Raw genomic sequence first — 26,157 nt, 5'->3', positions numbered from 1 at the left:
TTTTTTTTTTTTTTTTTGTATAGAAGTAACTAAGAATAAATATACGTAGAATTAGAATTTAAAGGTTCAATAACCGTATATTGCTAAACAAACAAACAAAAAAAAAAGTGACTACCTGTAAATTACTGCACTGCATATGTGGTACAAAATATCGTACTTCCTGGAATTCATTGCTTATTCGTTGTTTCTGTTCGCTGTGACGTGGGAAAGGGACACTGCAGGAAGTGATGCATAAGATATGACATACTAATCCGTCAGACTCCACTCGCTTACGAACCTGTGGTGTGGAAACTGTCTAGCAAGTCAGTATATGTTATTGAGTCTGGGCAAGTTGAATAGGGAAATATTTTCCATTGTGGAAAAATATAAAAATAGCTTTACTAGCAGTGTCCCAACTGCGTTTACCAATTACTCAATTACGTACGCAATAATTGTCTCATTAGATACTTATTCATAACTCCACACAACCTCAGTAATGATATTCTCAACAGTCACTCTTTTATTAATAACAAAACATCAATAAACTTCCATTTCTTTCTTCATACAAGTTCACACCAAATATCTAAAACATTTATAGCATAATTTTATTACTTACAAGCTTTAAGAGTAATCTTGTCCATAAACTCAAAGGTACTCAATTTTGCTCCTCCAATTTCTTATAGATCGTTTAAAACGTTATATTAATCTTTAAACGGCCATTGACGCAACTGCTGCATCAATGCTTTAAACCTCAATAGGTCAGCACCTAATTTAGCTAGGAAGATAATTTTGGTATCAATGTATTCCTGAAGGATGAAGCTTTCCGCCGATATGCATGTGGGATGGGGTACCACGGCGGAGGAAGAGTTTATTTATTTATTTATTTATTTATTTATTTATTTTGTTATTATTATTATTATTATTTATTTATTTTTATTTTATTATTATTATTATTATTATTATTATTATTATTATTATTATTATTGCATCAGCTTTTTGGAGTACTCTTATGAAACTTAGTATGTGAAGCAATGAAGTAGTCCGCGCTACATGATAATACCCTAAATATGTACTTGTTGCTTATATAGGAGGAGGAGGAGGGGAGCAAAGTTGGCTAATTTTTTAAGTCTCGGTTTTTCGACGTAAATTACATTTATTTTCAGGAGGATTCCGTATAAGAGAAGATCTTTTCACTGAATTGGTCTAGAAGCATAATTGTTATTGCTGTCCATGATGTGTGTGCAGGAAAAATTATGTGCATATAACGTAGTACTGTGGTTGGGGATGAATGTCAAATTCAACGAATTTTTCTTCTACGCATAACAATTTTTTTTTTTTCAGAATATTTCCTACATAAAATGAATTAATTGCGCTTTTCTTTTAGTAAAACACGAAAATTTTTATTTTCTTTGACACACACACTCACACTCAGACACAGTAATTTCTTGTAGGAAGGAAAGAGTAACAAACATCATTTTCACAACTACATTCTTGTCTACAAACTAAGCTAAAAATAGGAAGCCAGGAATGGCGTTATGTCATATTTTTTAGGACGTTTTGGTTTCTTCTTCTGCTTCTACAAATAGGGCGGAAATTGCACAAATGTTACCTCATTGGAATCTGTGTTCTACGATGTATCAATTATGACTGTTAGAGGGGTCGCCAGGGCTGCCAATGTGAGAGTCTACGATTTCGTTCAAATCTCTGGCGGGCGTAAAAAGGTTAATCATAGAATTTTGGCTAATAGCTTCCACCAGGCTCTAGGGGGCCGCGGTGGCTCAGTGGTAGAGCGTTCACCTCTGGTGCTTGGGGTCCCGGGTTCGATCCCAGCTCCCTCCAACTGAACTTTGTAGTGGACAAACACCGTGTGCTTGGGTTTTCTCGGGATTCTCCCGTTTCCTCCCACTTTCTTCATTCCACCATTTCATTCATTACTCATCATCACCGTCTCCTTTAGCCTAACCGGCATAACCGGTGGGACCTAAAACTCAAAGATTTCATTTCATTTTTTCCACCAGGCTCTATCAAGACAGGTGAAAACAGTATTTAGTAGGGATAGAGTGTATGGAAATCAAATGTTTTCCTTTATGAGTGTAAACATTAATTTTTGTTCACCCTATTATTACTAAATACCGTTTCTTACTTAAGTCTTCAAGCGATAATTCGTCAAGTTATTTTTTTAAGAAGTTTGGTTTACCAACCAAAGCTGTTTTATATATTTACTCTATGTCTGTGGCTCCGGGAGATAAAGAAATCTCAAGAATTACTTGGATCACCATCAATCTTGGCAGTTAGGATATAGAGGGTCAAAAAGTAGGAATCGAGTTCGTTGATGTAGGTCATATTCAAACCGGAAATGGTAGAAATAAGCCTTTTCCGGTTTTTAACGTGGAGCAAAAATAGTAATATAGAGGTTGATTCATATTGAGCCCAAGTCAGTGTGCAATTGTACTGCTCATGCGTAACCCATCGCTATGAGATTGCCATGAGACAAGCAACAGTATCTCGTTAGTCACGCAGTAGAGCAGTGTCGTCGAGCGTAGTCTGACGCTGCCAAAACTAGACAGATTCTGCAAAGGGTTCATTGTGACCCTTTCCGATGCTAAGTTCACGACATCGCGCATGTAGAAATATGTAAAGTGTGTAATTTTTCGTCTAGCTCATGCCACTCTGAATTGTATTATACAGAAATATGCGGCACAGAGTCCTGAGCCTACCACACCGAAGCAAGCAGCTCGTAATCAGCCTCCCGTGAAGAGGATCCCGCCGCTGTTGCGTGTGGTTCGGAGTATGGCGATCTCCGAAAATTCTCTCACATAGTGTGCGATTACCAGCCAAAAGCGACAATCAGTCGTGCTATTCACAGGGATTTATATTTCACGGTCGTTCACAAGTGCAATTTGCACGCCCTGAAACCCTGTTATGTGGTTGAGTGGAAAAGGAACTGTAGAAAGCTGTATGAACGTCATCTCGTGGGTGATTAGTGGAAGTTTGAAAACAAAACGTCAAAATCAATGCTACGTACTACCAGACTCATTTCCTGACTGAAATGTACTATCATGAAATACAGCATTGTACGGATAAGACGTGAAGTACGTAGAACTGTACCAAGACAAGGCATCCCGCCATACGGCGAAAACATCGCTCGAATTCTGTCGCCGTATGGAACAGGAAACTAAAGTTTCGTCAATTCTCATTTCTGACATCCCTGTCAAGAGTCCAGATGCCAGTCCAATGGACTATTATGCTTTCGGACTCCTAAAGCGGCGCCTGTCCCATCGTCAAGTCGGCACCGTCTCCAGCCTGTGAAAAGCATGTAAAGAGGAGTTGGAATACAGTGTCCATGGTCCAGCCGCAATGCAGTCTCTTGCAATGAAAACTCCGATGCCGAGTAATAGTAGAGATGGTTTGCAGATCGAACACAACTATGTAAAAATATTGCATTTCTTAGTAAGTGGTTCATTCAAATTCGACTCAATATAAATGAATCTACCTCTGTAGATAGCGAGAAGCTGCTTTTTTTTTTTTTTTTTTTTTTTTTTTGATCGACTTAGTGTCTCAAACATATATTTTATGTCCATCCTTAACTATGTACTAAAACTGGAAGTGATAAAAATTCAATACAGTTTCCTTTGAATATTGATCTGGATAGAGCGAAAACGATAAGTGAATGCGAGAAGTGATTTTCTTTGGGAATTGACTTAGCGTTCTAAGAATATATACTTCCTTGTCTCTTAACCCTATATGCAAACCGGAAGTAGAAAAAAACGACCCTTTCTGGTTCTAACATTGATCGTTATGGAGTAAAAACAGTATAGATAGCGAGAAGTGGTTTTGTGCAATCAATTAAACGTCCAAGAATGTATTCCATCTTCACTTTAATATCTGTACTAAAACTGGAGTAGTAAAAAATCTACTATTACTTTAGGTTTCAGTGTTAACTGAGAAAATATCACTCCATAGAAACCAAACTCATTCCCGTGGTGTACATATGACACAGTTACTTATTAACGTCTTCCGCCCAGGAGCGTATGTGCGTACGTCACGAGTTCAAGAATTCACTTTTGCTCTTGCTTTGTATTGCGAAACTAGTGTCTCTCTCAGCAGTCTTGATATGACAGTTTGTCAAATAGATCGCGGCGGAACTTTACCTGCTGCTGGCTGCAGATATGGCATAGCCTTAACATATTGGTTCACTGCTGCAATAGTCGAAAAACAGATGTAATCGAAATTACACTGTTTAGTAGAATGCCGGATAGATGTCTCTGGACAAGTAAATAATCGTTTTTATTATACAAACACCAAGAGAGGGTAAGTTCACAAATATTTGTTCTCATGATGTTGAAAATGAGTTGAATCTAGTATTTGGGATCAGAGAAATTAATTAGACCATGGAGTGGAAAGGGTTAATTCTCCAGAAACAAAGTAAGGTTTTTTATTTTTGAGTTACTTTTTAAAGAAACTGTCCTTGATAATGTTTTTTCTTGTTGTTCTGTAGTTTGTTATATAAATGTAAGTGTAATTTATGTATATTTAATTCTTTTGAAGGAAATCGGATCTATATTTTGCGAGAGAGTTGCAGGCAGAGGATGTGGACGTGTCCGAGAACCACCACGTGAAAGATTATGAATATCGAGACACGCCTCCGCCAGAACCCAGCGTCAAAACGAAGAGTTCAATGGATACTCGAAAAACAGAGAGTACTCCGTCCCTGAGGACTGGCACCGGGAGTTCGTACTCCCTGAAGGAGCCTATGGCACCTGGTGGCAAAGAAAAAGTGCCAGTCCCCATTAAACAACGTCATGTGGTGCCTCAAACAGAAGTTTGAAAGAAGTGTTGTAGGTATTTTATATAGTGTGTACATAAGAGAAGAACATCGTTACCCAGGTAGAATGTAAGTCACGCTAACAGTGAACCGGATTGTACCAGCATTATTTTGAAATTGTTAATTCTCAGTGCCACTTGGGTAAGAAAGGCAGCAAAGCACTATTTGATCTCATTGAGTTGATTCAGATGGTATTGATTTATAGTCAATGTTACATTCGAGATTTCCATCATTCTGTTGAAGAAGTTATCAGTACAGTTCCTAACAAAAGTTTAGGTTGCGTGCATTTTTACAATTTTTCTTGAATATAAAAATGAAGAATTGCATAATAACGTAAGGTTCTTTTCTACGGTCTTCACCGCTCCATTGTTGTTGATGTTGCTGTTGTTGATTTTGAGTTCAACGTCCCGTTCAGCAGCGAGGCTGTATCAGACGAGACCTGCTGATTAACATGGAATCCGAACCACATGAGCTCCCACCGGGAATCGGTCCCGGGGTCTCCGACGCCAAAGGCACGTACGCTAACCGCTTAGCCAAGAAGGAGCCGCACCTCTCCATTGTGTCTATATGGTTAGCATATTTGTCTTCAGCGCGTGAGACCCGTAATTTCATGTGGGAGTTAATGTGGTGTGATGCAATATTCACTCACAAGTCCATGTTTCATATCGCCTGGCTGCTGAAAAAGGGTGTTACAACTCAAAAACTCAGGCTTACCAATCATGAATTTTATTGAATAGAGAATAAACCGCAAACAATACAAAAATTTTTAGACAGTAAGCTATATAGTACCTAAAGGGTACGTTTAAATAAACTAATGGACATTTCCAACTCAAAAGTTTGAGGGACGCCATACACAGCAAAAGTAATAGTAGTACTTCATGATATGTAGATGATCGAGATTTATTTTATTTAGTTCGTATTTTATATCATACCGGTATAATACATGTGCGACATATTTCGTACATGTTATTTAAGAAATCAACTAACAAGGTCGATTTTCCAGTGTAATGACTTCCGTGTTTCTTGAACTATGGGTAAGTTAAAATTCGGTCGTGCAAGCTATTTAATCACTTCACTTATCTGAGATTCATTTAAACGTGGAATTTTCATTAATAAAATAACTTTTAAGCTTAAATAAGAAGTAATTACCAAAGTGTAAGCATAATGTATCTTTATAAAATATCAATCATATTTTAGTCGTTGAAGGTACTACTACAGATCATACTTAAAGTACAAATAGCTTAATACTATGTATTATTCCACTGAAATGAGTGTTTACCTCTTACAAAATGACAGAAAAATTGTCATAAAAAGTGCAGACAGGTTAAACTTTTCTTAGGAACAGTGTAGCTTTATTTGTTGATTTATTTATCCGTATTGACGTCAACCATGTGTAGATAGCATTAAGTCAAGTGAAAAGCTGTCACCAGATACGTTAAAGGAAGTAGATATTGCACTTTTTCCTTTTTTTCTTTTCTTTCTTTTTCTTTTTTCTTTTTTTCTTTTCTTTTTTTTTTTTACAATAAGTAGAACAATTTAAATGAATATGTTTCAACTAGGGACAGGCAAAACCGGTTTCTATGATAACAGGAAAACCTATCCGGTTTCAAAACCGAAACCTGTTTACGAAAAACTTTTTTCGTAAAATTTTCAAAAGCCGGTTTCGTTTCTTCTAAAAACCGAAAAACTTTTTTTTTTGTGCTCACCACTAGTTTAACACAGACTTGTACTATATTTAATAATATAATTATGTACTGTATATATCGAAGGAACTTGTGCAAAATAATGTTAAATGGAAGTGTAGTAAATTTCCAAACTTAAGAACCAGTACTACTAGATTTTGTATTTGTAAGCACAAAACGATTTAGCATAATATAATAGCATCGTCTACGTTCTTAGTTCAAACCGTTTGTTTTGTGCAAGTTTGCCTGAACTGAATTACAGTACGGTATTTATTTCAAAACAGTTTATCTGATTTGAAGCGTAATTAAAGAGTTATATTTTAATTGTAATGAAATTTAGTGATAATCAAGTGACAAGATCAAATGTGTATACCTATTTCATGTGTAACGACATTTTCAGATGGATGATAATTCTTGGCATAATATTTTATATTATCAATGTTTGTTATGTTTCAAAGTAAATGCAACGAATGAAGTCTGGTGGCCTTCGCTGCGTCATAGCAGAGAACTATCACGCGACATTCAGTGCTTATCAGCTCCAGTTGAAAGATAAATATGAAGAGAGACTGGTTACTTGGTGTTGTAGAGGCGGCAATGTGTTTTTGTGTTTTTATATCCTTTATACATGTCTCGCCATATTGAGAATCGAAGAAACATATACACCAATGGATAAAACTAGTAAAGTACATAGGGGTGTGGGAATTAAACGAAATTGCATTCATTAAAAGGTTTGGTTAAATTGCAATGATAACAATAGCAACGGAGTTGGTAGCACGGGCTAGAGCTACTAGTATGTCAGTAGAGATTAGCACCTCAGGTTTGGATGCACACGTTAATTCGGTTCGGAAAAGAGACGTAGTCGTACTGTCAACTCAGCCCACGAGATCTTGCAAAGACACTGAGTCGAAGTTGACATCTAAGTTGAATACCAAATATGTTCTGTCTGGGACAGATCGGGCAAATTTGCTAGCCATAAGAGTACCTCAACATGACATAAGTAATACATAGTTACAGAGCACGTGTATTATTCCGGTGAAATAGCAGTTGGACACTATTCTCGCGCAGAAGGACAAACACAGGAGCTCAGTGACATATCGCAATGCTATTGTTGGCCTCAGAATGCTCTAAATTTAACAGCAGCCGTATGTGGCGGATGGTTAACACGTAGTCTTGACTAATTGTAGTAATGGAGTCATGCACGAGTTGAGACGAGATATAGTAATAGAGATTATGTGCCTTGTCTGGGTGGTAGACGCAGATGTTGCTGAGTTTAATAATGCTTAACATTCATTCCGGTAATTATCTCTTGATGTCTGTTCGGAAATATTCATGTATTCACTTGTTCCAAATCGGGCCACTGTGAGAGCCGAATGCTCTAGTAAATTACATCTATATTGGATCATTCTTTTTGAGTCCCTTCAGTTTCTTTCTTTCTTTCTTTTTTTTTTCAGTGAAGTGCACATAAAGCAGATAATGATCAATTATTTTCTCTTGTGAAAACACTGATAATAAAACTTGCAATAAATTTTTATACTACTTAGCAAAGCGTAAAATAAAAATGGCATCCACTGTTGACTGATATTTTTAATGTATTACTTCTTAAGTTTGGTACTTATGGCTATATAATTAACTCAATGTGGTGTTTCTACACATAGAAGTTTACTATGTTGCAAATGAAGTCACAAGGATATAAATACATGTAGTTCAGTGAAACTGAGAAGCTATTCGGAGAATGTCCATTGCAAGAAGAAAGAAATGTTGCTAGGGGGCCCGCGGTAGCTTAGCGGTAGAGCGATCACCTCTGGTGCATGAGGTCCTTGGTTCGATCCCAGTCTGTCCCAAATGGTACGAGTATGGGTAGGTTTTCTCATGGCTCTCCAGTTTCTTCCCACTTTCTGCATTCCGCCATTATCCATCTCCTCCTCTTCATCATCATCTCTCTTAGTATCGATGCATAATCACTGAATGTTGAACCAAAAAAAATGCTACGTATAAATAAAACGATGCATCATGGTAAGGTACATAATAATTTTATTATTCAGTTACGCACATAAATTTTACTCAAATTCATTCTTCATTTCGTCATCACTATTTCGTATGAACAGATTTCTTCAGGTAAACTGTAATGATCATTATTAGACATAGTGGGTCGTTCAATATGTAATTTACCTAAAGTGTAAAAAAAAATATTTTTTAGGATACATTTGTAAGCTATATATATATACCAGGGTGTCTATCGGTCATGAAAGTCAAGAAAAAAAAAATACGAAATTTAGCTTTAGGGTCACGATTTTTTTAATCTATACGAATATAAGTACAGACTAAAATATTCTATTGTATAAAACGTCAATATTCACCACCAAAAATGTCTGTTGTCGGTTTTAGACGCTACCAAATCGCAAGCAAAGCACGCTTCTTCCGCATGCATGAAAATTCGGCCTAATTCGCACCCAAATTCGCTCTTCGAGACTGTCCTTCAACTGGCATCATTGAGCAGTGACGATAAAAATCGCATCGCATCGCCGAAACCACCTACTCTTCTAACCAGTTTATTCAAGTGTGAGAAGACACCAACCTTTTATCACTCCAAGGAACAACCTTTGAAAGTAGAGATAAGATAAAGATAAGAGCTGAAGAATATAGGTTCTGTTTTTAGTTTTTGAAGGTTACGAAATTTCATTTTGGAATTTTAGTAGACACCCTATATACGTGTGTAGATGGATCCTTCCTCACCTTTTCACATAATCCCCATTGAGATTCAGGCATTTGTCTCACCGTTGCACGCTTCTTCATCACCAGTTGACAGGGAACCAAGTCGCTTATGTCAAACTCGAACTCTTCTCCAAGGAAACGCAATTCGACATAAAGCGACCTGGTCTCTTCTTGATGATAACGCCCACCCTACTCAGCACGAGATTGGAACGACTGCTCCACTCCCCATACAGCCTCAATTTAGCACCGAGTTACTTCCATCTTTTTCCAGTGTTAAAGTCTGCATTTGCAAGGTGAACGTTTCAAAACAAATGAAGAAATGAAGCGGAATTGAGGAAAGTTCTAAATAGCCAGAGCTCTGATTTTTGGCAAAGGGATTGGGCAAATTGATGCAACGGTGAGACAAATGCAGATTATGTGGAGAAGTGAGGAAGGACCCACCTATACATGTATTTATAGCAGGGTATCTATCGGTCACGAAAGTCATGAAAAAGTCACGAAATGAGAAAACGATCATGAAAGTAAAAAAAAAAAAAAAAAAAGTCACGAAATTTAGCTTTTGGGTCACGATTTTTTTTCATCAGTACAAATATTAGTATAGACTGAAAAATTTTGTTTTATAAAACGTCAAAATTCACCACCAAAAATGTCTATGGTCGGCTTCAGACGCTACCAAATCGCATGCAAAGCATGGTTCTATCGCATACATGAAAATTCGGCTCAATTTGCACCTAAATTTGCTCTTAAAAATGTTACTAAATTTTATGGTTAGGGAAAGAAAAGGTCACGAAAAAGTCACGAAATTTCATTTTGGAATTTTAGTAGACACCCTGTATAGTCTACAAATGAATCTTTATTTTATTTTATTTATAGCTTAGGGAAACTTATGTATTGAACGACCCACGTACAAGTACTTATAAAAATACGCTAATACCTTGTTCAAAGTAATAAACTCTGTTAAATAATCATATTCGATTTCAATGGTATGATATTAATTTCAAATGTAACACATTCTACCAATCTTTTTAACATATTTACGAACATGAAGTGGTAATTCAAGTTAGTCCACGAACTAAATATAGCAATATCGAACTGTTATATCTAACACTCAAAAATACACGGTAATCAGACTTCATTCCTCACACGTATTAGTTAAGTCAAGTAGAAATTATACACCAACAAATAATGTGTGTGTGAAATTAAGAGTGTACATATTCTCACGTATTCTCTTAACATTTACAATTAGTAAATTTATTGAATTATTATAATTTTTTTCAACAGTTGTTCCTTTTTAAATAATTTACGAACTTCAGACATGAAAATGAAAATTACTTTTTAATTTAGCTCACATAGAAGCGTGATTCTATTTTATTAAACTAGTTTTAAAATAATATGATCATGTGGTAAACAAATACTTCATACATACGTATATATGTTTTGATAGTTCATATTTATCTACGATTTTTCTTTAAATAATTGTATATGTGATACACTGATTTTCATACTGACATAAATTTCTTACTTACGTTGTACATTCCAAGTTAATATTCCTAAACTAAAATGAAACATCGCCATGGCGCTACAACCCACAAAGTGCAGTGGGTAGTAGCGTGCATTCACTTTTTGAGATATATTGTACTTTATAACTTCCGTGTAGGTAAAAACGCATTAAATATAAAAGTATTATACTTATTTGATTGTGCTTAGAATGGATTTAATTGTTTTTCTTTAATTGTTGTTTTATTTCTTTCCTGGTTTTAAAATACAGGGATCCAGCTAGTTTATCATGCCTGCTGAACTTGTTACAAGAAGAGTTTGTGACTTTCGTTTTATTAGGTTCGTGATTAAATTCAATGCATAATAGGGCATTTCAAATCAGTGGTATGGGATCATCATGTAAATACACAAACATTATTTGGTTTTTCAATTGCAATTAACGATAAATCTGTTAAAAGCACTGATATTCATAAACAGAAACTAAACATATAGTGTATTAGTTTTAAAATGCCAAAGATCATTTATAGAACTTTTAGAGTACAATTTAGAATTATAAATAGTGTAATTGGGGAAATAAATTGTGTAAATACAGTTGGTTGCGGTATCGAAATATTAAAGTGCAATATTCTACAAATCATGCGTCTAGAGTTCGCACTAAAATTAATTGTAAAATCGTTAAGTAGGTAATATCTTACTTAGAATTCGTAATACATTAAAGTCCCTAAAACTCGGCACTCCATAACCCGGCAGTCCGAATAACTCAGCCACACCCTGCCAAGGCAAAAAAAAAAAAAAAAAAAAAAAAAAAAAAAAACGCAGACCCATTCAAGGTCGTTACACTAGTTTTTAGCAAAGTCGGCTAGTTAATTTTCATCATAGACAGCTTTATGCCTTCGTAAAGTATTTTCCTGAAATCTGTCTTATCAGGTAAATTACTGTACAGTGTGTGTTCATTAATTTTCATTTTCATGTATAGTAAAGGCTCTATGCCTTCATAAAGTACGTACTTTTTCCTTTTCTTAAGGGTAATTGCGTAGTTAATTCTCTGTTGTATTCTCAAGCAACATACAAGTACAGTAGAGCGTCGATTATCCGAAGTAATTGGGGGACATGGGTGTTCGGAAAACTGGTTTGTTCGGATAATCGAACTGTACTGTACTGTACTGGACTGGACTTTACTGTACTTCTACAGCCAGTGCCAAACCGACAGAAGTGTGCTGATTGTTGAAACACAGCGACTGGCGGCTTGGCCGGTCAGCAGCGCCTTATGAAGGCTCCATTAGAAGCAATGTTCCGCCAGCGGTGGCTCAGTGCGGCGACTACTGTGGGAAACTTGGTTTGGGAGTGAGGGGGATGATGGACGGTAGGGTGGGAGAGTAACAGGTGCGAGCGAGTACACAGTTCGGTTAAGCGGTCGTTCGGTTGACCGACGTTCGGATAATCGACGCTCTACTGTACAGTGGTGTATTTTCTAAGGAAACACTCGTTACTTATTGTTTTTTAATCTCATTCCCGATAACCCGGCATTTTCACGATCTAGGCCACCCTTCAATCCACATTAGGCCGAGTTTTCGGGACTCTATTGTATTGGCAGACTCATTTTATATTGATATAAAACAATAGTTGCAACATATAACATTTAAAGCTCAATATATGTTAGCGTTCCTACACCTGTCAAGGTTGTGTATAATTTTGATATGTTACCATGTTTCCACTAACACAAATAAAGAGTTTAGTAAGAAAATCATGGTAAATGTCGATGAAAATTGATAATGAATTCAGTTATTGTTAATATTTGATAATGAAGAATAGTGTAACGAATTATTTAATCTTTGTACTACGTAAAAATGCATTATTTTTAGAAAATATGTAGAAGTTCTCGACAGTTTTGACGTTAGATATGTTGTGTGTCTTTTTTTACAGCAGACTTTTAATTGTTATTTTATACAATGCTATTTGTATATTAAGAAAAGTGTAATTTGCATTAAGAAAATAGAACGCTTAAGTTCTATTCCTTGTATATAATAATGCACAGTATCACACTGGTGATAGTAAGTGTGTGAATGGTAGTTGTCTTGTGTAGAGTCTAATCAAGGGACCAAAAGTAGTAGTGATTTAATTGATTCTAATGAACCGTCCAGTAAATTGTGCAAAATAAAGGGGCAGCTTAATTCCATCCAATATAATATTCCAGAGCATAATTTTTTTATATGTATATACAATGAATTTGTTTACATACTTATATATATATATAATTTTGGATCTATATGTTGCTATACTGAATAGTTGTTGTATAATTTAGAGGGAAAAATTATTTAAATTATATGCTTTCTGTATTATATTTTATAGTTCTTGTTTATTGTGAAAAAGTATAGAGTAGTTTTTATGTGTGTATTGAGTTAGTATTACGTTCATCGATCTCGGCACACTAGTACTTAATTTTCTTTTACAGTGGTTCCCAAACTTTTTAGTTTCAGAAGTCCTTTGTTCACGCTTCTTAATTTGCGGTGTCGCAAAACAGAAATGGTGTAATGTATTGTTTTATGTGAAAAGAAGTGTACTTTAAAAATTAGGAAGCTTAACAATTATACAGAATTGCAACTGCATTAGAAAGAAGTTTATAAGGTGAGAGTAGGCTGATACTGGTTTGAATCTGTTAGGTTCCAAATATCTAGAACCAGAAAAGATACTTTGGGTGGGCTGCAGAAATAATATAAAAAAAAAACTTACGCAGTGTCTGAACCCCTATAGGTGAATAATTAGAGGACCACGGTCCTTGGTTCGATCCCAGCTCGCGCCAACTGAACTTCGTGGTGGACAAACACCGTGTTCGTGGATTTTCTCGGGTTCACCGTTTCCTCCCACTTTCTACATTCCACCATTTCATTCATTTCTCATCATCGCCGTCTCCTTTAGCCTGGCCGGCATAGCCGTGGGACATAAAACTCAAAGATTTCATTTTTTCGAATAATTAGAACGTGTGGTCCCACTCGTTGTTGTTGGGTTACTACTTGTATTAAGAGGAAGAGAAAACTGGTCTAAAATGCCATAAATATTGGATTTGATGCAAACGTTTGTCCCGTTTTCGTAGCAAAACTTGAAGAAATAATTGCTTTCTTAAACATATGATTTAATCAATAAGGTATTTACCGTTCTGTTCAATGACCTTTCTCCTGTAACTGCATAATCCCGCACTCGGAGAAGTTTTGTGATAACTGGCGAAAGAATTGTCCCGCTGATTTTTCTGGTCTTTCAAGGAAATAAAAGTTTTTACTATTTAAGATGGTTTGAAGCGATCAAAATTTGCTACTGCTCAACTTGTCCTAACCGCTTTTGAAGTGCCGCAGCGAGAATTTCTCTCTCACCAGCTCAATTATACGTCTATTTCTGAAAATAATACATTAATAGCCAGTTACTCTGGTTTACATGTCATCAACAAAGGATTAAATAATAAACAAGTTGGGAACCGCTGACCCATTACACTCTATAAATTATTGTACAATTATGTTCGAAAAAAAATTGAACACACGATATTTTAAAAGCTCTCTTCTCGCTTTCAAGAGGTAGGTGTTGATAGATAAGCTTACTAGACAGAAGGGGATGATCTATGCCTATTTGTTACACTTCTATCTATAAGAGAGAATATTGGGCTCGAAAGAGAGAAATGGTGTTCATTTTTCTGTACATAAGTGTACCTTGGACGATGTTGATTTTTTTTTTTTTTAATGAATTTTAAAGTACTTATATTAAAAGAGGCAGGTAACGACTGGAAATAATTTTGTGCCAATTTTCACCACATTTTTCATTGTTATTAACGTAAACGTATTTTTTGTAGTAAGTGTAGGTGTGTGCCAAGAGTTCTTTTTTCCTTTTTTTAAATAATTGTATTGTGTACAGTATTAGTACTTGTTGTAGATTTTACAAGAAAAAGCACTAATATTTTTGTTTTTTAACTTCAGAAAATACTTGCATCTTTATTGTAAGTGTATTTAAGAATGATGCATCTTTGCATTAAATGTTTTAGAACAGAACTAGGTGAGAAAAGGTTAATACATTTTGCGGATGCACTTTCTTTAAAACCTAATATTTTAGAAGTAAGAGGCACAGTCTTGTTAGCTTTAAGATATAAGCATAAAATGCAGAATTTTCATGAATCAATCCTCACATTCCATTTTAGAAACATGCTAATGTGTGAATCCACTTGGTATCTGTGCTTAATTTACTAATCAACATTTGAATCGTGTTATTTTGTGAAAGAAAGAAGTTATTGTTGTTAATAAAAACTTACATCAGATTTTTTTAAAGATAATATTTGAGACGTTCCGGGTAGTAAATGCAAATTTAACAAAAGCTTGTTTCCTAAAAATCCTTTGTTTCCCCCCTCAAGTCTCGTGGCTAGCGCGTGTCCCTTTGGTACACGTGATCTTGGGTTCAATTCCCACTGGGTCATCATCATCATAGGTATTCTGTCATTATTAGCAAGTCACTTGCAGCAGCTGAGAAGCTTCCATGCTCCACGGTCTTCCGCTAATCTCTTTGTCTTCACATACGATTTTTATGTTTTGATATCATCTATTAATTGTAGTCCCCTTCGCCCCCTCCCTCTCTTTCCTACCACCATACCTTCTAGCACGTACCTCATGATACAGTTCCTTCTTAGCCAATGTCCCAACCAGTTTCTCCTTTTGTTCTTAATAATATCTAAAATTGTAATTTTCTCCCTCATGGTTTTTAACACCCTCTCATTCTTTTTCCGCTCGACCAAGCTAATTCTCTCCGTTCTTCTCCACACCCATATTTCAAAAGCTTCCAGTCATTTTTCATAATTTTTGCGTAATGTCCATGTTCTGACCCATATAGTACAGTAGACTCCACATGAAACTTTTTGTGAATCTTTTTCTCATATCTTTATTCAAGGTCCCACAAAATAGTATTTTCTTCCTCCTAAAGGTTTCTTTCGCCTTTCCTATCCCTGCTTTTGTTTCACGTTCACATTTCATATCATCACTAACAACACTACCCAAGTATCAGAAACTAGACACTTGTTCTATTTTCTCCCCCTCCTACTTCTATATTTGACACCGATCACTTCGTTCCAATCACTTGGCTTTTGTTTTTCTTACAGTTCATTGTTTTTCATCCCATATTCTTCACAGTCCTTCAAGTTGTCTAACATCTTATTGATTTTCTCTTCATATTCCTTAACAAGTGCCGTATCATCTGCAAACCATATACACCTAATTATAATACCTGCTACTGAAATGTCTTAATTTTGTAGGCTCTTTTTCACTATCTCTTCTAGATAGATATTAAATATGGTTGGCGAGAGACAGTATCCCTGTCGAACTCCCCTTACAATTATACTCTCCTCTTATCATTTTATTCCCTATTCTCACACTTACTTATTGGTACATGTATGTTTCTTATGAATCTTCGATCTTTCCATTCCAACCCAACATTCCCAGTGAAAGAGCAATAAAAAATGAACACATTACGGTGGTTCGTATTCTAGCTGAAACTGTAGAGCCACGTCTTATATAGCCTCGGTGCTGAAAATGGGTGCTAAAGTTCAACAACAAACTGACAATCCCTGTTACTAATACGAGGGGCGTCCAATAACTTATCTACCTTGACAGGAAGGATTACAGATAGGCACACCTGGTCATCAACCATTTAAGTCTATGCACCGTTACCACTTTGTAAGCAGCGAAGAAATCCCAGAGAAGAAATAGTCTTTGTCATGGCCTGCAAACCTATTGGACCTCGTTGTCCGACAAAAAAAAACGTTGTCCTCCATGTGTTTCTTCAGGTCTCGGAAGAGAAAATAGTCACTAGGGACCATGTCCGAACTGTAGGGAGGATGATTCAACATTTGAGTGCGGTGCTCCAACTTCTGCAAATCCATTGTTCGCGACGTCACACAAATATTCGGTACGCGGCGTAACACAGACACTGGTCACGACCACTACGTTGCTCCGTCTGACCTCAAATTGTGCAGCGGAGTTCCCCACCGTGGCCTTGTCAGGCCTCATTATGCTCCGCCCCTGCCTTCGTGCCTAGGTAGGTAACTTATTGGACGCCCCTCGTACCCTTTGAACGATTAAAATTTATTTTGAAATTATATTTTTTAAGGGAAAGACGAACGACAATCTTTACACATAAAGGTATTTATTTATTTAACAATCACCAGATACAGCTCAGATGCCATTTTATACTGGATATATAACAATGGAAAGGATTTGGGAAGGTATCGGCCAAGGCCTGTTTAGTAGGTACCATCCCGGCATTTGCCTGGTAGGACTGAGGAAAATCCGTCAGGATGGTCGGCACCACTACCACTTAAGCTACTTCACTCGGTATAGAACTGCCACAGATCAGTTAGGTATTACTATTCATAAACACCTCAAATTACGTGAATTCTTTTGTGGAATTCCCCCGTACTATCCGGAACGCAAATATTTTTACTTCATAAAATTATCAGAACCCACAAATTAGTGCAGAACTTAAACTTAGTACACTATTTACATGCAGAAATACTATAAAACCTCTCTTTAAAGCTCCTCTTTAATGAAAGTTCTGTCACTGTAATTTTATCACATTTGAACGAAGAATTGGTTGTACTAAAATGATACGAGGTTTACTACTCCATACTGTTCGTGACAGGGATTTCCACCATCACTTGATTTACTTCATGTCATATCCATAAACCTTAACTATAACCTTGCGATACACCTTCCATTGGAAGAGCACTTCAGAACTGGTGAAGAATTGCAAAACACAGCTGTTGACTCGTTTTTTATATGGTTTCTTAATCGCAGTAGGACGTCTTCAGGCAGCGAGCCAAAATTGCAGAAGCTTACTGACAAAAGAACTGGAAGGTATTACATGGAAGGATAGACATACTAGTGTCAACTATATCGCGTTGGTATGCCCCACAATAGATTGAATAATATACGAGTTAGATGCATTGTTCACGCAAATCCAGATTCTGGAAATGTCATTTGCCGTACTGTATTGGGATATAAGGTTATAAAAGAATCAGTGTAGTAAAAATTATTATCTTCGCAAGGGTAGCTGACTACTAGCCACTACTGTTGAAGGTATTGGAAAAAATCTCTGCATTCCTCTCACAGAAGTCTAAAAATCAATTTGCATTTCCTAAAGTGATATACGACCCTTGACTTATTGGTGTTATCCAATAAGCATAGGTTTCAACAGTGATAACACATCACTGCTGTCTCGATCATTCTAGATAAGGATTGTACAATCACCAACGAAGTTTTACCCTCATTCTCCGTACATGGTTTCGTTTGCCAATAACTTCAGACCGAAAGAATAAATTTTTAGTGCAAGTTTTTTTTAACAGGTTACGTCTTATGGCGCGATAGGTATTCCTTCTGTTTTTCTACCGGGATCGACGTCAAATTTTTAGGTTTTAGGAAAGTGGAAATAATTGATGAGATAGATTCTATTCAATATTCAGAGTGTAATTTTTCCTGCATGTGATACAAGACTAATTGTTTTATACATCTTGTGTATCTTTCTAGGCTCGATTTCTTATCCAACGGCATCTATCATCTTCAAGAAATATTTAGGCACATTTTCGTTTCATACGTTTCATTGTAGAGTCGGAGCAATTTTCTCTTGTCTCTCTCCGTAAATTTTTAATGAATTTCTCTGGTATCTTATTATTCTAGTTGGCTCTTCATTCCGTGCCTTGGATATAGCTTTTTCAAACTTGTCCCGCAGTATCATGAACTTTTTATCATCCACACTGACTATATTTTCCTCAACACATATGCTACGCCGTCCATTCCTACTTTCATACAAATTCTGGTATTTTCTTTTCATCTTCCAGTCTTGGCTCCGGTTGATGATTATCTTCCCATTCATATTTTGTCATCCTAATGCTCCCTTCTTTCAGTATCCTCTGAATTTCAAAAGATTTCACTTGTACATTTTCTAATATTTCCTTACTCTTTCTAATCTATTACGCCCACATATTTTCTTTAGTGAAATTCTTCCGTTGCATTGTCTGTTTCCATTTGTAAAAGTGTTATTTAATTTCCTGTGTAGCTTCGTGTCCGTCTGTATTATTTTGTTTCCAAAACCTTCCTGATTTTTTTGCAACATATGTTCCGTAACTGTACTTTCTGAGTCGTTTTCTGTTCGTTGTACCTCATTTTTGTTGTATGGAATGTTTAATATGTTCCCATTGTCCCTCAATACTTGCATCAACCCTTTCCACGTTTGAATTCTTGGAATTTTCGTAAGAAGCGTATGAAAATGATTACTTGAGTTTTCAACTTTTCAGTATCTACTAGGCACGTGCAGAAAATAAGTGTACTAGATTTTTGTACCTGTCAAAAAAATATATTTAAAAGAAAGCCTTCACATGGTTACATCAATATATATGTGAACTATTTTTCCACGTAGTCGCCATCCCGTTCGATGCACTTAGTGTGACGACGGATCAATTTTTCTATACCTTGGTCGAAGTCGTCTGCTGCCACTTCTTTTGTCCAACTCTTCACCTCCACTTTCTCTTTCTCATCAGTTGACATTTTCTCCCGCCTGTGTACATCTTCAAGGAGGTGAACATATGATGGTCTGAAGGCACCAGGTCAGGGGAATGCCGAATTAGTCAAAATCAACAGTTTTCCACTCCTTTGCTCATCGTGCACATCAGTACTACTGTTTTTAAATTCACGACACCATTTAAACACACTCGTACGATTCATAATTATTTCGCTATAAACTGATTTAATCTAATTAAAAAAACTTCAGATGATTTTCCCTTCACAGCGAATCTCACACTTGGCGGTAGATGATGTTGACATCTTTCACGGGAGACGTTACTGTGGACACAGTTTTGGTCGTACTGACGTGTAATTGGGCTCGCTGAAGAGGATAGGAGCTAAGCTATACGGCAGTGTGAGCAACATAGCAATAACAAATTGCCTCTACTCGCGAGGGCCATAGTACACTTATTTTGTAGATGTGCTTCGTACTTCTGTGTAAATTCTTCAGTTTTGGAATCTACAACAGTCAGATCAGCAAGCTTTTCCAAAAATTATTGTATTAAAACATTATGGAGTTACGATCGAAGCTCGAACTTCTTTTATCTTAGGAGAATCAATCTTCAATGTAACTATTAAATATTAGTGTAGAAGCATAGTGTCTGCTACAGTTTCCACACTTTATGAAAGGAGACTTTATAAAATCATTCCGAAATTATTAACATAATGGGTACATCAGAGATCGTACGTTTCGATCTGTGTTAGTTAATTCTGTGTTTCATTGAAAATATTTCTGACACCAATTAATGTATTGCGTTAGTATACAGTTGCAACATATATTGTACTTTTAACACAACGTCCATGTTGGTGCTTTAAAATGAAAGCCAGTATTTTGAAGTTGAAATATCACCAGAGTTTCGAAGTTGATGTAGTAAGTGCCAGAAACCCAAGAAATTTCTCTAATTGTTAAGTTGTTTTTAATGCTTAATTCTCTACTTAATGAAACTGCAAGTATTTTGTCTACTGATGTTGACCAATTTTTTAAAAATTATATTTAATATGAATTAAAAGTTTTTTTCAGAAACATTTGTGTTTTTTTATTTATATTGTGTTTGAACTCCCATCTATATTTTTTCATGTCCGAAAATTAACTTGTTGATGGAGCGTAATGCACAGTGGCGTATTTACGATTTTGTTTCGGAGGGGCGAGCTTTGCTAACTTCATTCGTGGAAATGTGAAAATTCTGTAAGATATCCCATTTACTTTAAAATAGTTTATTGAATTTCGGGGAGGGGGACTTAAGCCCGGGAGTTCCCCTTTAAATACACCACTGGTAATGCATGCAGAAGTTTTACTTGTGCACTTAAGAAGTGCGAACAACACAAAGTAACTTGCATAGGGTAGTGCATAATCACCATCGCAATCGGTGAGCTCTTGCCATCTTGCTGGTAGGAGATCACGATAAAAGTCCTGAGGTTTAGTCTTTAAGAATTATTCCTAGTACAGTTTCACAGCATCAAAGATTTTCCGATCGAAGAATTCTGCAACTTACCGTAGATGCGGGCTATTTGGACCCAATTTTGCAATAAATTCGTTCTTTCGGCCTGTTTTCATCCACGAAAACTCGAAAGTTATTGTCATAACCCATATTAAGTGGAACTACAGGCTTTATTGTACATATCGAGGACAGTTTTAGTTACATACATTGAAAACAAAGCACATTTGTAAAAAATGGGTCCAAGTAAGACTCGTGTTCGGGCTACTTGGACCCACCCCCATATTTTCCTACAGCAAACCATTGAAATCTGCTCTGAGACTAAGTAGGACGTAGGTGTTCCAAGAACAACACTTTTTATTTACTGCAAACCACAAAGAGAACATGTTAAGAGGTACTATCAAATATAATGACTGTAATAGCTGATTACGCTTTCTTCTACAGCTGCACGAGCCCTATCTACAGTATATTAGCAGCGAGTCTAGTCGTTGATATGCAGCAGATTCTGCATATTGACTTATTAATATTTGGTTCACAAATTACTGTAGAAGAAACCTTCATTATCTATATAAGCTAAGAATTAACTTGTAAATGCGGATCTACTTTCATTTGATTTCTGCTCTACTACATATTTTCTTTCTTATTTTGTAATTCTGCTATCACTTTTTTTAATTGCCATTATATTGATTTGCTTCAGCATAAGTACCGTAATTTAAAAATATGAATGCATAAAAACAAATTCCGTTTGTTAATTGCTAGTGAAATAAAATTCAGAAAGCTCATTTAGCGCGAAAAACCTCATTCACTGGAAACCGTGCTGTGTTGCAGAAGCACTGCAACGACCAGTCCCTTTAACTTCTGAGATAGAGAAAAGGAGACTTAACATTTGCTCCAATTCCCACGCTGAAGGAATCTGGTCGTTGTATGCTCGCTGCAACACAATATAAATTAGAAACTCTGTGACGGATTATTTTTTGCTTTTTAAAACGGATTAATGAAACGGACAGTTACAGAAGTAAAAAAAAAAAAGTTATTTAAAGTATATATGGGAGTATTACAGAGTATTTTTTGTTCTTTACTACTATTGCTAATAATATATATTTTTTAAATACTTTGGTCTTTGCGCAACGCTGCAACACTAACATTCGCCGCTACTGCTTTCAGATGGCCCGGATTCTCCCTTGACTTGTTCTTTAATCTTCTTTCTATGGTGGAACGACTTATCTTGAAGTGAGCTTCTGTTTCTTTTTGCGACATTTTCCCTGACTGAATTGCTGGTAAACATTCTTCAAGCTGTTATGAAAAATCAGCATATTTTCGACCTGCAGGCAATCTTTTATATTGATGTACCATTTTGTACCGGTATCCTTAAGGAAACAATTAAAAGTCTTTGCTTGTGTGACACGTGACAACGGACCTTTATTTTTCATTGATAAACATAACAAAGGATGGGGTGGGATAAAGATAACAAAAGATGTGGTGGGACAAAATAACCATATTTTCCAGGTCATATGTACACACTTCATAAATAATGCAATTACGCACACATCTTATTGTGTATGAGAAAGTTTACCATGTCAATTTCATTAACCTATATGTAACTACTTATGTGTTACTTAGCATTAATTCCACTTCCTTGCAAATAGTGTCCACACATAAAAGTTTGGCGGTAATTAAATACACTCTTTTCGTCAACGACCTTTCTCACCAATGCTGCTCAATCGTAGCCTACCACAGAACTAGTTTCAATGTGTGTACGCGTGCATTATGATCCCATCTAACGGATCTAACTCTGAACTCACTCATTATTGCATTGCATATGGGACTTTAAACGAGTTTTTGGTATGGGTCCAAGTAGCCCCTTAAGGGTCCAAGTAGCCCGCAATTACGGTACTATAGAGGACAAGTCATGGGAATGAAACGAGTGGGGGGTAAACCTTCCAACCAAATTTCGTTAATTTTTAATGTATAACAGTGTGTAGTCTGGTGTTATTACGGTGGAAGATGACACATTTGTGATTGATGAGCAGACAATAATGCAATAATTATCTGGCAATAATGCAATTTGTGATGTGCAATAGTGCTCGCAGTCTGCTTCCATGTAAAATACAATAACTTGGGATATTCCCCCCCCGTAATATTAATGTTTATATATTGATTACTTTTCAATGATTAAATTTTTGAACTTTACTACCTAATACGAAAATCCCATAGTTCTATGTTGTCGCTTTTGATTCACGATATCTCTGTAATTATGAAGCTTAACAGCATGGCCTTTTCGGTAAACATATTTGGAACACACTGGCATCTCTGGCATGTAAAATTTGGGGGGGGACATCAAAGAAAGTCATTTTAGTGGTACTACCTAGCCCAATAGGGGTGGAACGAATACACTCCTGCTATGAGCTAAGTTAACGAGTACACCCTCATTATTGTCTTAGTAGTCTTTGCTATGTTACATAGTTATGTGTTCGTAGTCTCTGTGTAATTTCTGCTATGTTTAAATAGGGGTGGAACGAATACACCCCTGCTATGTTAAATAGTTGTGTTCACACCCCCTTTGCTGTTACATAGTTATTCATTGTCTGCTATGTTGAAAAATGCTCATAAAAGAGAACGAATCCATCCCTGCTATGTTACGTACTCTTATGTATTATCTGCTATGTTAAAATAGGGGTTGAAAAAATTGGTCATACTCTTGTATTAGCTCTGCTATGTTACATAGTCTTATGTAATATGTGCTATGTTAAATAGGCCGTTGGAAGATGTGTTATGGATCTGCTATGTTAAAATAGGGGTTGAAAAAAGTGCTCATAAAAGAGAACGAATACACCCCTAAAATGGGCTCATAAAAGGGAACGAAGTGTTATATAATTTCTGCTATGTTAAAGTAGGGGTTGGAAAATAAGCCATACTCTTTTACTAGTTTTGCTATGTTTAAATAGGGGTGGAACGAATACAGTTGTGTGTTCGTAGTCTGGGGTTGGAAAAATGCTCATAAAAGGGAATGAATACACCCCTGCTATGTTTCGTAGTCTTATGTATTCTCTGCTCTGCTATGTGTTCGTAGTCTTATGTAATATGTGCTATGTTAAAATAGAGGTTGAAGAAAGTGCTCATAAAAGAACAAATACACCCCTAAAATGGGCCCATAAAAGGAAACGAATACATCCCTGCTATGCTACGTAGTCTTATGCTCTGCTATGTGTGTGTAGTCTCTGCTATAGTAAAATGTTCAAATAGGGGTTGAAAAAGTGATCATAAAAGAGAACAAATACATCTCTGCTATGTACGTAGTCTTATGCTCTGCTATGTGTTCGTAGTCTCTGCTATGGTAAAATGTTCAAATAGGGGTTGAAAAAGTGATCATAAAAGGGAACGAGTCCACCCCTTAAAATATACTCATAAAAGAAAACGAATACACCCCCTAAAAAGTGCTCATAAAAGGGAACAAATACACCCCTAAAATGGATGTTGTAAGACCGTGGGTGGACGGTTGTAATCTTTGCTATTGGGTTTGGAGCGAGTACACCCCTGCTAAGTTGAAAACGAGAACACCCCTTACTATGTTATGTTAAAAAAATAATGACCAATTACTAAATGTGGAAACACCATCTCAATATGTGGCTCCGTTTCCGACTTATTAGGTTTTAAGTATTTTGACCTTTGACCTCGATGGTCATTATTTTTGGAACTTGTAGTAGTTGATGACCAATTACTAAATGTGGCTCCGTTTTTGAGTTTGACCTCTGTTCTCGATGGTCAGTAGTTTGGGGACATGCTTGTGTCATTTCCGCTATGTTAAATTAGGGGTTGGGAACGAATGTTTTTATGTAATCAGTGCTATGTTAAATAGTTGTGTTTTCACACCCCCTTTGCTATGTTACATAGGTATTCATTGTCTGCTATGTTGAAAAAAATGCTCATAGAAGAGAATGAATACATTCCTGCTATGTTTCGTAGTCTTATGTATTCTCTGCTCTGCTATGTGATCGTGATTTCTGCTATGTTAAAATAGGGGTTGAAAAATTGGTCATACTCTTGTATTAGCTCTGCTATGTTACATAGTCTTATGTAATATGTGCTATGTTAAATAGGCCGTTGGAAGATGTGTTATCGATCTGCTATGTTAAAATAGGGGTTGAAAAAAGTGCTCATAAAAGAGAACGAATACACCCCTAAAATGGGTTCATAAAAGGGAACGAAGTGTTATATAATTTCTGCTATGTTAAAATAGGGGTTGGAAAATAAGCCATACTCTTTTATTAGTTTTGCTATGTTTAAATAGAGGTGGAACGAATACAGCCCTACTATGTTAAATAGTTGTGTGTTCCTATGTGTTCGTATTCTCTGCTATGTTAAAATAGGGGTTGAAAAAAGTGATCATAAAGGGGAATGAATACACCCCTGCTATGTTTCGTAGTCTTATGCTCTGCTATGTGTTCGTAGTCTCCATGTATTCTCTGCTATGTTAAAATAGGGGTTGGAAAATAAGCCATACTCTTATATTAGCTCTGCTATGTTACATAGTCTTATGTAATGTGCTATGTTAAAATAGGGGTTGGAAAATAAGCCATACTCTTTTACTAGTTTTGCTATATTTAAATAGGGGTGGAACGAATACAGTTGTGTGTTCGTAGTCTTATGTACACCCCCTTTGCTATGTTACATGTTAAAATAGGGGTTGGAAAATAAGCCATACTCTTATATTAGCTCTGCTATGTTACATAGTCTTATGTAATGTGCTATGTTAAAATAGGGGTTGGAAAATAAGCCATACTCTTTTACTAGTTTTGCTATATTTAAATAGGGGTGGAACGAATACAGTTGTGTGTTCGTAGTCTTATGTACACCCCCTTTGCTATGTTACATGTTAAAATAGGGGTTGGAAAATATGCTCATTAAAGAGAACGAGTGCACCCCTAACATGTGCTCATAAATGAGAATGAATACATCCCTGCTAGTCTTATGTATTATCTGCTATGTTCAAATAAGGGTTGAAAAAGTGATCATAAAAGGGAACAAATACACCCCTAAAATGGAGGTCGTCAAAGAGAACGAGTACACTCCCTAAAAAGTGCTCATAAAAGGGAACAAATACACCCCTAAAATGGAGGTCGTAAAAGACCGTGGGTGGACGGTTCAAGGTGCTCGATTTCCCAGGGGCTCCTGAATTGGCCGAATATGGCCCATATCGACCCATTTTCTACTACTTTCGTTCATTCATAACATTAAAATGGCACTTTTGTTCCACTAAATTTTCTACATTTCAGAACAGTTATCGCTAATATTACACTTTTTAGTAAAACATTTTGGTCGTTGAACTCTAATCTAACAGCTCTGTAAACAATTCGTTGCAACTAGAAAAGCCACTGCTTCCACCAATTTGTACTTTATCTGTCCTATTGAATGACGATTTTCTTTGATCCTTAAGTGTTTTCAGGATT

General features: G+C 36.2%; 1 protein-coding gene and 1 long non-coding RNA gene across 2 annotated transcripts in view; one reads left to right on the top strand and one right to left on the bottom strand.

The window, feature by feature from the left end:
* The window catches only part of Gli (carboxyl ester lipase-like protein Gli), a 69,075-nt gene extending 48,777 nt beyond the window's left edge, over window positions 1-20,298 (top strand). Inside the window, exon 12 of the mRNA XM_081756225.1 lies at window positions 4,528-20,298. Coding sequence (XP_081612351.1) covers window positions 4,528-4,807 — 280 coding nt within the window. The 3' untranslated portion in view covers window positions 4,808-20,298. The remainder of the gene's footprint in view (window positions 1-4,527) is intronic.
* LOC145684195 (uncharacterized) overlaps window positions 1-26,157 on the bottom strand; it is a 189,093-nt gene that overhangs the window by 50,060 nt on the left and 112,876 nt on the right. The gene's annotated exons all lie outside the window — the stretch shown is intronic.

The sequence above is a fragment of the Thermobia domestica genome, chromosome 4, assembly GCF_964235325.1.
Source record: "Thermobia domestica chromosome 4, izTheDome1.hap1.1, whole genome shotgun sequence".
In the NCBI taxonomy this organism is placed as follows: Eukaryota; Metazoa; Arthropoda; class Insecta; order Zygentoma; family Lepismatidae; genus Thermobia; species Thermobia domestica.
This window is presented reverse-complemented; position numbering and strand designations above follow the sequence as displayed.